This window comes from Ammodytes marinus (genome assembly GCF_949987685.1).
Source record: "Ammodytes marinus genome assembly, chromosome: 16".
NCBI lineage: Eukaryota > Metazoa > Chordata > Actinopteri > Uranoscopiformes > Ammodytidae > Ammodytes > Ammodytes marinus.
Genome location: NC_137220.1, coordinates 780,470 through 792,969, shown reverse-complemented (window position 1 = coordinate 792,969; position 12,500 = coordinate 780,470). Strand labels below are relative to the sequence as shown.

At 44.0% G+C, this 12,500-nt stretch overlaps 1 protein-coding gene across 1 annotated transcript in view; it reads right to left on the bottom strand.

The window, feature by feature from the left end:
* The window catches only part of caskin2 (CASK interacting protein 2), a 51,347-nt gene that overhangs the window by 5,918 nt on the left and 32,929 nt on the right, over positions 1 to 12,500 (bottom strand). Inside the window, exons 13-23 of the mRNA XM_080043961.1 lie at positions 12,028 to 12,091; positions 10,982 to 11,079; positions 10,223 to 10,333; positions 9,455 to 9,556; positions 8,870 to 9,008; positions 8,270 to 8,445; positions 7,388 to 7,507; positions 6,635 to 6,878; positions 5,123 to 5,866; positions 3,109 to 3,413; positions 1,271 to 1,484 (exon numbers count right to left, since the gene is read on the bottom strand). Of these exons, the coding sequence (XP_079900087.1) occupies positions 1,271 to 1,484; positions 3,109 to 3,413; positions 5,123 to 5,866; positions 6,635 to 6,878; positions 7,388 to 7,507; positions 8,270 to 8,445; positions 8,870 to 9,008; positions 9,455 to 9,556; positions 10,223 to 10,333; positions 10,982 to 11,079; positions 12,028 to 12,091 (2,317 nt within the window). The remainder of the gene's footprint in view (positions 1 to 1,270; positions 1,485 to 3,108; positions 3,414 to 5,122; positions 5,867 to 6,634; positions 6,879 to 7,387; positions 7,508 to 8,269; positions 8,446 to 8,869; positions 9,009 to 9,454; positions 9,557 to 10,222; positions 10,334 to 10,981; positions 11,080 to 12,027; positions 12,092 to 12,500) is intronic.

Here is a 12,500-nt window from a genome sequence, read left to right as displayed (position 1 = left end):
CACAGTGTAGCCAACTGATTATTTTAATGACGAGGAAAAACACCACACAATAAACAGTGCCGCGCTCACATTTTCGCCAAAACACAAGACTCTCTTCACTCTAGCCGAGGTGACTACACACGGCGGAAATGATTCTTTCGACCAACTGTGGTCAAGCCAGCGGTCTCTCGTTTTTGCTTGGTCAAACCAGCCGCTTTCTTTATTTATTCCCCCGTGTTGTGAGTGCGTATTTAGCCTAAAACTATCTAGGCTATGGCGTAAACACACAGAGACGGCTTGGTGCAACTCAGTGAGCAAACAGTGCTGGCTGCGGCAGCTACGTAGCAGTGGGACACGTAACTAAACCAACAGATTATTAATGACGAGGAAAAACACCACACAATAAACAGTGCTGTGCTCACAAGCCAGCGATCTCTCGTTTTTGCTTGGTCAAACCAGCCGTTTCTTTATTTATTCCCCCCGTGTTGTTGTGAGCGTGTATTTACTAGCCTACTATCTATGGCGAAAAAACACAGAGACGGCTCGGTGCAAGTTGCAACTGATAGAGACACTGAGCGAACAGTGCTGGCTGCGGCAGCTACGTGACTAGTGGGACACAGTGTAACCAACTGATTAATTTATTGACGAGGAAAAACACCACACAATAAACATTGCTGTGCTCACATTTTCGCCAATACACAAGACTCTCTTCACTCTTGCCGAGATGACTACACATGGCGGAAATGATTATTTCGACCAATCAAATGACGGCTCCGCCGTTTCGGCCCGCTTTCAGGCGGCTAGTACCCCTACGGAGGAGTACTGAGATCTGGAGCGGCTCAGAGCGGTTAGGTGCGCTTAAACCGTACCCTACCCAACTTTTGGCAAATGAAAAGCCAAACTACCCGGACCGAACCGCTCCGATCCGACCCGCTCTACTCGGTGGAAACGAGGCATAACCCGGGTCTGCTGTGAAGAGGACTGAGACTCTATGGAGGGTGTGTGTGTGTGTGAGTGTGAGTGTGTGTGTGAGTGTGTGCGTGAGTGTGCGTGAGTGTGTGTGTGTGTGTGTGTGTGCGCGTGCGTGCGTGTGTGTGTGTGAGTGTGTGTGTGTGTGTGTGTGTGTGTGTGTGTGTGAGTGTGTGTGTGTGTGTGTGTGTGTGTGTGTGTGTGTGTGTGTGTGTGTGTGTGTGTGTGTGTGTGTGTGTGTGTGTGTGTGTGTGTGTGTGTGTGTGTGTGTGTGTGTGTGTGTGTGTGTGTGTGTGTGTGTGTGTGTGTGTGTGTGTCTCACCCTGTGCATTCAGCAGACTGTGTCGTTGTGGCTTGGGGGCTACAGCAGGCGGTTTGGGGGCGAGCAGGGGTTTGGGGGGAAACCCTGTAGCAGGACTGTCCGGCCTGATACTGAGATCTGATTGGCTCACACACAGCGGCGAGGCCACGCCCTCTCTGACAGGCGAGCCTTCACAGTCTTTGGGTTTGTGTCGGCGTTTCACTGTGTCCGATTCCTTAAGAATAAAAATAATTATATTACAGTTTTTGCCTAATGCTTAAACACTAATAGTGGTTGCTATGCCCAAAGCATCACAACCTCTAACTTTGGTGACCATGCCCTAAACACAAGCACCAACCCTACTAACACAATAAGTGCTTTGCACTGTGTTTGGAATTCTCCAACACACTTTTTGCAAAACACTACACACAGTGTTTTACATAAGACACATTGGTCAAAAAGGAAATCACCTGCAATCCTTTGGAAAACACATCTATTTAAAATACAAAACACAACTAAAATTGGAAAAGCACACAGATTCACACACATGAAAAATAAAAAATAAAGCTAATATAATACCAATCAGTGTGAGCCTTAGCACTACACATATACTTCAGGTGAGCTCAGCTCCTTTGTGAGACAGTAAGAGTCAGGGGAAAAGGAGGAGAGAGAGAGAGAGAGAGAGAGAGAGAGAGAAGGAGAGAGTCAGGGGAAGAGGACAAGAGAGAGAGAGAGAGAGAGAGTCAGGGGAAGAGGACAAGAGAGAGAGAGAGAGAGAGAGAGAGAGAGAGAGAGAGAGAGAGAGAGAGAGAGTCAGGGGAAGAGGACAAGAGAGAGAGAGAGAGAGTCAGGGGAAAGGACAAGAGAGAGAGAGAGAGAGAGAGAGAGAGAGAGAGAGAGAGAGAGAGAGAGAGAGAGACAGCAGACGGAGACAGGGTCACTATAGTGGACCATGTTATAGATCATGGCCTAACAATATAGGAGGCTGGTCTGAGATTCCAGCCCAACAACACCATAGCTCCATAATTAGGACATTTAGACTGATATCAGGTGATCATTTCCCTGTTGCTTCTCAAAGGATGACATTGCCTGAGACGTGGATGTGGTGATGTGGCCAGATGCCAACAGGAGACAGGATCCATAGCCTAAATGTCTTCCAATCATTCCCTTAGAACACTATGTTTTGTAGAACATTCTAGTTGTACCATTTTTGTGTGTCTTTGTGGTTTTTTTTTTTTTTACTTTTGCAAAAACCTGAAATGGCAAAATAAAGAAATAAATCTGAAGCGTTTACATTTTGATTCATGTGTCTAGATGAACTGTAGTGGATCAATCTTTCACAAGAAAAATCTGTATGAGACTTTTAAAGTCAAAAACCATCCAAAGTACTGAATACAGCTGTGTGTTGCATAAAGCACATCTGTGTGTTGTTGCTGCTAGGAAAGAGTAATTCAAATGTGCATGTGTGTATTGTTTTGATGCTAAAAACAGTTTTGAAATGGTTTTGTTTCAAGAGTTTCATTTTGCCGTATAAGTTAGAAGTTTATCTCCATGTGCTTTGTCCTATTCGGCCTGTGTGTTAAGTTTTGACACAGTGGGCCAAAGTCTGCAACATGTGTGTAAGCATTCGGCAAAAACTGTAACATGTTTTATTTGTCTGGACACCCAAAGAAAACCTTACAAAACAAAATGAAAGCACAACTCATTTAAAAAGTACATTCAAGATCACTAGTTAAAACACCTTAGATGTTGTGTGTGTGTGTGTGTGTGTGTGTGTGTGTGTGTGTGTGTGTGTGTGTGTGTGTGTGTGTGTGTGTGTGTGTGTGTGTGTGTGTGTGTAAATATATATATAAAAATACCTTAAGGTTGAACTCGGGAACATCGGGAGCGTCCGTGCTATTGTCTGTTATGTGTGTGTCTGTGTCTGTGTGTGTCTCAGTGTGTGTGTCTGTTGTGACCGTGTGTGTGTCTGTGTGTGTCTCAGTGTGTGTGTCAGTGTGTGTGTCTGTGTGTGTGTGTAGTTCAGGAGGCTGCAGTACTGCCATGGCCCTTGGTGGGGGAGGAGCTTTAGGTCTCTGTTTGATGGTCAGATTTCCCTCTTCGGCAAACGGGATGCATTCACTGGAGCTGTTCTGAGGGGAGGACGAGCCACCAAGACCTGTGCCTAGTGTGGGGGAGGGGAGGGGGGGCGGGGGGAGGTCAATACAACATGTTATTTAGGGACCTAGGCCTATGGAAGGGATAGGCACAAAGGAAAAAGAAAAATAGCTGATAACCATAATTCACAATATTTTTGAATCACTGAAAAATGTGAAAGAAATATGTGTTTGTCAAAGCCTTGTATTCCAGGCTCCTAGGAACTATTCCCCCGTCTGCTACATATAATTATTATAAACAGTCCTACGATTATGTTGTACTGCTTTATTATGCTCCTAATATCCATTGGCTGCAATAAAACAATAAAAAAGAGCAATAGATATTATTATTAAAAACTTTTTTAAAGAGCATCCCATGTGATAGTAGGGGAGAGTGGCCTAAGTTGTGCCGGTGGGGAAGTTGTGCCACCCCTTGTTTCTAGAAAACCGTGGAAGAAATTGGAAATGTGACCACATATTTAAGAAGAGCCATCCATTTTACTCATCCTGTTAAGAAGGGAGACACAAGGAATAAGATATAAGCACATTTAAGCTAAAAAAAACAGTTTTTTGCCTTTCAAAGTAAAATTTCCATGATCAAGGTTTTTTGATTATTGTGTCTGAACAATTATAGACAAGTTTGAAAACATTTGACATGTTTTAGTGCTTTAGTATGCTACACTTTGAGTCTATACAGTTAGCACGATGTCAGCCCTAAACTGCTGCATCATGCCTATTATCCAAAATTCAAATTAAGTTATAAGTAAGTAAGTAAGTAAGTAAGTAAGTAAGTAAAATGTATTTATAAAAGCACATTTATGACAGTTTGCACTGTCCAAAGTGCTGTACATAGTGCATTCAGTAGGTAAACAATGAAGGTAAAATAACAATAACCAAAATAAAAGACGTAAAGCCCATACATCCACATATAAACACAGATAGTAGTGCAGAGGTAAGATAGTTAATGGGGAGGAAAAACCAGGGTGTACAGATGGGTTTTGAGCCTTGATTTAAAGGCAGAAATGCAGGGGAATCACATTTGTCAGGTGGCAGTTGGTTACAAGGGCGGAGCAGCTAGTGCAAAGTACATTTCTGAGAGTTGTGCCAGTGGCATGGCTGTATACGCTGGTCACCAAAAGAAAGTGATTGTCTACAGTAGCTCAGAAGAGACTGACATCTCCATTCCACTTAACGACACCACTGATGAGAGTTCAGATGGCCAGAAAGATGATGATGGTGACTTTGTCATTGTGAGCTTTGCAGGTAAAACCATTAGATCTGCTAGGCCTTGTTTAAGAAAATTGTCCTTCAATCTTTGTCAACTATTTACTTTAAATAAACCTTAAATAAGTGATTGTCTCATGGATTTGTCTTGCATTAGAGTTCATGAGATATATATCAATGGCACAATTTACCCCATGGTATTCTCTCGTGTGGCACAACTTACACCACACCGGGGGCAAGTTGTGCCACAAGACAACTTTTTTTCCGAAAGCTATATTTCTTCAACAGTTTATTCCAGATCCAAAGTTTTTATTGCCAGGGATGCACAACACCCTGAAATATATGTACATATTTGAGTTGGAGACATAACTGTCAAGGCCTCACTTTAAAATCACTTTGAGTAAAAAGTGGCACAACTTAGGCCACTCTCCCCTACATGTTTTTTTCTAATTTAGATTTTTTCTGAGGAAACCCCAGGGCCTAGTTGTAAAAGATTTATATCCCACATTCTCACCTGCAGTCTTTGCCTCCTCCTCTTCAGAGTCAGACTTGAGCCCTCTGTCCGTTACACTGTGTGTGTCCGTCCCTTCAGTGTGTGTGTTCGTCCCGTCAGTGTGTGTGTATATCACTTCACTGTGCGCCCTCCTCTTGCCCGGGCCGGTCCCACACTCACTGTGCTGTGTGTCTGCTGTGCCGTCTCCCTGTGTGCAGACCCCCTCCCGGCCCTCCACTGCCTCTGACAGACTGACCCCCTCCCGGCCCTCCACTGCCTCTGACAGACTCCTCTCGCTCACTGGACTGTCCATCGTGTAGTTGCTGCTGTCGCTTAGCTCGCCACTAGTCGTGCTACTGACGGAACTGAGTCTCTTGGGCGGTGGGGGAGGGGGACCCTTTTTACGGGCGCGCACAGCGAACGACTGGCTGCGGCCCACGGTCCCATTCTTATCGGGGCTGGAGTGCAGACGAGCTAACGCTAGCTGGGAGCGGTTTGGTTTGCGTGTGAGCGTCGCGTAGGACGACAGGTTTCTGGACTGGAGGGCTGGCTCTTCATCCTCGTCATCATCAGCCTCTCCGTCAGACACAGCGTAACGTGTGACTGTCTGTCTGTGTGTGTCTGTCTGTCTGTGTGCGTCTGTCTGTCTGTGTGCGTCTGTCTGTCTGTGTGCGTCTGTCTGTCTGTGTGCGTCTGTCTGTCTGTGTCTGTGTGGGGGGGTGAGGGTCAATGTGTGGTCGTAAGGGACAGGAGAGGAGCGCAGGTCTGTGGAGAGAGAGAGGGAGAGAGAGAGAGAGAGAGAGAGAGAGAGAGAGAGAGAGAGAGAGAGGGAGAGAGAGAGAGAGAGAGAGAGGGAGGGAGAGAGAGAGAGAGAAAGGAAGGTAGTTCAAATGGAGGAATTCTTTTTCTTTTTTTTAAGTAAAATTCAAACACTTTTCCAGGACTTTCAAAAAACATTTTAAGGCGAGACACTGCAGGTGAATAGGGTAAAATTGTTTGTTTTTTAGAAGAAATGTCTCATAAATCAGACAGTGAACAACATATGAACAAATCCTTCTGTAATAACCTTCAGAATAGTGCTGAGAATGATCATGGAAAGTTTAGTTGATGTAAGTGCTTTAGAAATCGAGATTATTGATAAAAACTAATGTTGAGATAATGTCCGTTAAAGATGGTTGTATAGGAGAAATATACAGACGCAAACAGACAAGGTTTAGTCAAATAAACACCTGAATGTACATGTTGGACCTTTGATTTATACTAGTACGAAAGAAGACAAAAACGTCTCTAAATTGGCCAGTCCTTCAAAACAATGTTTGAGTTGATATAAGTGCTTCAGAAGTTGAGTTTGTTAAATTTTTCCATTTCTACCAGGTCTGATCAGAAAAATGCCAAAACATTCTACACACTGCACCTTTAAACAGTTCTATTAACAGGAATGTGCCTCACTGCACCTTTAAACAGTTCTATTAACATGAATGTGCCTCACACACTGCACCTTTAAACAGTTCTATCAACATGAATGTGCCTCACCGTTGATGGGCGTGTTTCCACAGTGAGAGTGCAGGTAGCTGAAGCCCCTGAGAGCAGGGGAGGCGAGGGGAGACCCCGTTAGTCGGGGCTTGGTGGGGAGGGTTGGGTATTTGAACACAGTAGCCGTGCCCAGAGGAACATGTTTAGAGGTCTGTCTCAGGTCCCATCCCTCTGAAAGGTTCCTCTCTCTGCCCTCTGAGCTGTCCTGGGACCAGTGAGGGGACACACAGGCCAGGGGGGGGTCCTGAGGGGGGGGGGGGGGGGGGGGGAACAATAGTTAACACTAATGACCAACAATAAAAAAGCCTGTATCCAAAATCTGTTCTGGAAAAACTTTGGAGACTAATGTGTTGTAAAAACTATATTAGATTTTAACTTTTTCAAACTAAATGTATTTTTAAGCAAATGAACCCATAATTAACTAGATATTCCCTCAGTCTTCCCTTGGCCCAGCTGTCCTGTTGCCAAATTTGAATATTTATTAAAATATTTAAATATTAAATAAAAAAAATAACAATATTACAAAAGATATTAGTTTTAATGTCAGTCATATGTTTAAGTAAACATTATCTTTCATCTTTTTAGGGCACAATAGTTAACACCTGACAAGCTTTATTAAAGAACCTTATGATCTATGACTCAAGGAATGTAATTATAATGCTGCTGTCAAACCCAAGTTATAGTGCGAAAGGCAACCAGTCATACCTTTGGAGGTGTCTGTCTGTCTGTGCGTGTGTGTGTGTGTGTGTGTACCTGTGCGCGCCCGGAGCCTCTACAGCGAGTGTCTGAGCCGTCCTGACTGAGTGAACTCTCCTCACACACAGTCTGGTGACTAGACATGGCACACTGCAGCTCTACACTCAGGTCACTGTCCTGTAACATAGATTCACACAAAATGATATCGACATCATTAGAGATAGATATATATTTTACACGATACGTTTAAAATGAACATAGACATGACAATAATTAGTACTTTTTTTTAAGTAACTAAATAGAAAGCCATTTAAAGGTGTAGTCAGTGATTCTGGAGAACGCTTGTTGTCTAAATCAGTGAATATCTCCTCATGATCCACTACCTGTCTGTACTGTGTGTCTGTCTGTGTGTCTGTCTGTGTGTCTGTCTGTCTGTCTGTCTATCTCCTCATGATCCACTACCTGTCTGTACTGTGTGTCTGTCTGTGTGTCTGTCTGTGTGTCTGTCTGTCTGTCTGTCTATCTCCTCATGATCCACTACCTGTCTGTACTGTGGGTCTGTCTGTCTGTCTGAATATCTCCTCATGATCCACTACCTGTCTGTACTGTGTGTCTGTCTGTCTGTCTGTACTGTCTGTCTGTATGTCTATCTCCTCATGATCCACTACCTGTCTGTACTGTGGGTCTGTCTGTCTGTCTGAATATCTCCTCATGATCCACTACCTGTCTGTACTGTGTGTGTGAACTGGAAAAATAATCCAGTGTTGATACACAGCCTATTCTTTTAAAAACCTTTATTCAAACGATTTAGATATCCTAAACGAAATACAGTATATTGCACACACACAGACACCCCCCCCCCCCCCACACACACACACACACAACCCCCTCTCCCCCCCCCCCCCACACACACACACACACACACACACCCAGTCCTACCTGGAAGCTCATCATCTTGGGTGTGTGTGGAGAGGAGTCCGGTGGATCTATGGCCACAGAGTGAAGGCTCCCGGGGCCTTTACGCCTCAGGGTGCCTCCCCTGGACTCACACTGGACCATGGCTCTCTGGATGTCACACAACTTCTTCACCGCTAACATCAGCTTCTTCTGGTGGCCTGCAGGGTGTGTGTGTGTGTGTGTGTGTGAGTGTTTGTGTGTGTGTGTGTGTGTGTGTGTGTGTGTGTGTGTGTGTGAGTGTTTGTGTGTGTGTGTGTGTGTGTGTGTGTGAGAGAGAGAGAGAGAATACAGTGGTTAAGTGGTTACAAATAAATATGTATTATTTATGTTAAATATTAGTTTTAATGTCAGTAATATTTTTAAGTTAAACAATTTTTTATTTTTTATATTTTTTTTAAAATTGATTTTTGCAAATTACAAATTAATAATTTTTTTTTTTTTTTAAAGTGTCTGAGTATTTTTTAAGAACTATACAAATAAACTCTATTTGTATTAAGCTAACTGTGTCCTACCCAGTTTGGTGAGGCCTATCTCCTGCAGGTCTTACCTAGTTTGGTGAGGCCTATCTCCTGCAGGTCTTACCCAGTTTGGTGATGCCTATCTCCTGCAGGTCTTCCCATGTTAAGTCTCTGACGATGCTGATGGAGTCGTAGCCGTTCTCTGAGAGTTTCTTCTGGTAGAGAGAGAGTCCGATGGCACTGAGCCACTCGCCCAGGTCTGACTGAGGGACAGCAGAGGCATTTTACTGAATGTCCTCACGCACATTGACTGTCAGTATCAGGGACGTGAAATAGGTCTGAAAACGCTTCACAATGCTCTTAAAAAAGCGTCAGAAAGTCTCATATTTTACTACATGAAAACTGCAAAACCCTGATTTTAGCACAGAAAATATTTATACATTAAGACCTTTGAATGACTGATGTAATATATACAGTACAAATGTTCAGTGTCTCTCGTTTTACTATCTATAGGCATATGTTTGAGTAGAATGAACATTTTGGTTTTATAATATAAACTACTGGCAACATTTCTACCAAATTCCCCCCAAAAATGTTGTCATAAAGAGCATTTCCATGAAGTAATGTAGAGATGAAGATTGAAGAACAATCCAGACTGGTCTCTGAATGTTTTCCAGAGCTGTATATATATATAAGTTTAGTAACTTACTGGTATGTACTCGGGCAGCCACTCTGGAATGCTCAGGTTGGCGATCTCAAGAGAGATTTTCTTACGGTGGCCGGGTTTGGTCACTCCAATGGCTGTTAGATCCTACACACACACACACACACACACACACACACACACACACACACACACACACACACACACACACACACACACACACAGACAGACAGACAGACAGACAGACAGACAGACAGACAGACAGACAGACAGACAGACAGACAGACAGACAGACAGACAGACAGACAGACAGACAGACAGACAGACAGACAGACAGACAGACAGACAGACAGACAGACAGACACACACACACACACACACACACACACACACACACACACACACAGACAGACAGACAGACAGACAGACAGACAGACAGACAGACAGACAGACAGACAGACAGACAGACAGACAGACAGACAGACAGACAGACAGACAGACAGACAGACAGACACACACACACACACACACACACACACACACACACACACACACACACACACACACACACACACACACACACACACACACACACACACACAGGTTACTTTAACCTAGGCAAAATATGCACTATTTGTGTCTTTGTATGTGAGTCTTATTTTGTTTGAGCAAACTGAAAGCAAATAATTTTGTCATTATGAATCTGAATTGAATCGAATGTGAGTGTGTGTACGTGTGTGTGTGTGTGTGTGTGTGTGTGTGTGTGCGAGCGTGTGTGTGTGTGTGTGTGTGTGTGTGTGTGTGTGTGTGTACCTCTGGAGTCATTCTGCTGATGGTTGGAACATCATATCCGGCGCTGATGAAGTTCCCTGTGTACTGCTCCAACTGGAACTCACTCAGCCACTGGTAGATGGCTTCAGCATCCTACACACACACACACACACACACACACACACACACACACACACACACACACACACACACACACACACACACACACACACACACACACACATTTATTTATTTTTTAAGGTGGAATAGGGTGAAAGGAGTCGCAGGCAGACAGACAGACAGACAGACAGACAGACAGACAGACAGACAGACACACAACATACAATTAAAATAAATACACTCATATCTGTTAACCAATTTAAAAGTATTATTTTGAATCAACCCCTCCACACTTGTAACTGTTTTAATTAGGCTATTATTTATTTCATTCAATTGATCTGAATGTTTTAAATTGTTGTTGTCTGTGTGTGTGTGTGTGTGTGTGTGTGTGTGTGTAAACTTGTTATGTATTCTCATTGTATATTGTGTATCTGTACTCGACGTCATTGTAAAGGAGGGTCACCCCTCAATTGATCTTTCGGGGTTAAATAAAGGTTACAAACAAACAAACAAACACACACACAGACCGACACACAGACAGACAGGCCGACAGACAGACAGACAGACAGACAGACAGACAGACAGACAGAGGGACAGACAGACAGACAGACAGACAGACAGAGGGACAGACAGACAGACAGACAGAGGGACAGACAGACAGACAGACAGACAGAGCGTTACCTTTCCATCCAGCAGCTGTTGGGGATGGACAAAGTGTTGGGAGAAGCTTTGTTCTGCTGAGCGCTGCACTGTGACAGTCTGCCTCCGAGGAGTCACACCTGCAACAGGAACACATCACCGTTATTATTATTAACACATGTTCAACTTTAATCTGAGTCTTTCTCTATTTAATATGTTTTTTTTTTGGCATTTTATGCTTTATTCGATAGTGTAGAGACAAGAGTTGAAATGGGGCAGAGAGGGGAGTGACATGCAGAGAACGACCGCGGGCTGGAATCGAACCCGGGTCTGCTGCTGGCCGAGGCACATGGGGGGGACGCCCTACCAACTGAGCTAAGGGCCCATGGGGGGGGACGCCCTACCAACTGAGCTAAGGGCCCATGGGGGGGGACGCCCTACCAACTGAGCTAAGGGCCCATGGGGGGGACGCCCTACCAACTGAGCTAAGGGCCCATGGGGGGGGACGCCCTACCAACTGAGCTAAGGGCCCATGGGGGGGGACGCCCTACCAACTGAGCTAAGGGCCCATGGGGGGGACGCCCTACCAACTGAGCTAAGGGCCCATGGGGGGGGACGCCCTACCAACTGAGCTAAGGGCCCATGGGGGGGGACGCCCTACCAACTGAGCTAAGGGCCCATGGGGGGGGACGCCCTACCAACTGAGCTAAGGGCCCATGGGGGGGGACGCCCTACCAACTGAGCTAAGGGCACCCCCTTTTTCAATAATTTTTAATTTAATTATTATTTATTTTTTTAAATGCTTTTTTAAAAAATACTTCATTTATTTATTTGTTTGTTTAAATACTTTATTTGGTCTTTTTTTTCAGAGGACACAAACAACTGTGTTTTTTTTTTTTTTTAAATCTACTCTCACTTTTAATGTGTGATAAATATGTATAATTAAAAATATATATTCTGCCATGTGTAGCTACACGTCTGGGAAGTTTCCACAGAACATTCAGTGTTTTATGGCCAGAAGAAAATTATCTGTGGGGCTTTTTATAAAAACTACATCATTATTCACTAAAGTGTTAAAGTGAAAGTACCTGCTGGATGATCTGGATGTTTGACTTGGTCTGAGCTCCCACAGTCACCAGCAGAGGGCGCCGCCTGCACACACACACACACACACACACACACACACACACACACACACACACACACACACACACACACACACGAACACACACACACACACACACATTTACACATTTGTTTAAACATTTTTGAAAAACTTGTAATACAAAAAAATTACAGTTTTCTAGTCAGTAATCAACTGGCAACGTTTCATGATGATATCTAGTAGTTAAACATTTAGCCCTATTCGCCTGCAGTTTTTCGACCTAAGTTTTTATCAGTGACAGTAAACTATGGTTGCGTTCCGAATCGCATACTTTCTACTATATAGTATGTAGAAAAAAGATTTAGGATGTCCCGATTCTTGTGGCCAGATTTAGGATGGTTAGAAGTACCCGGATGTCCTACTTCATGCGGCCAAGATTGTTAGTGTTGAAAAGTG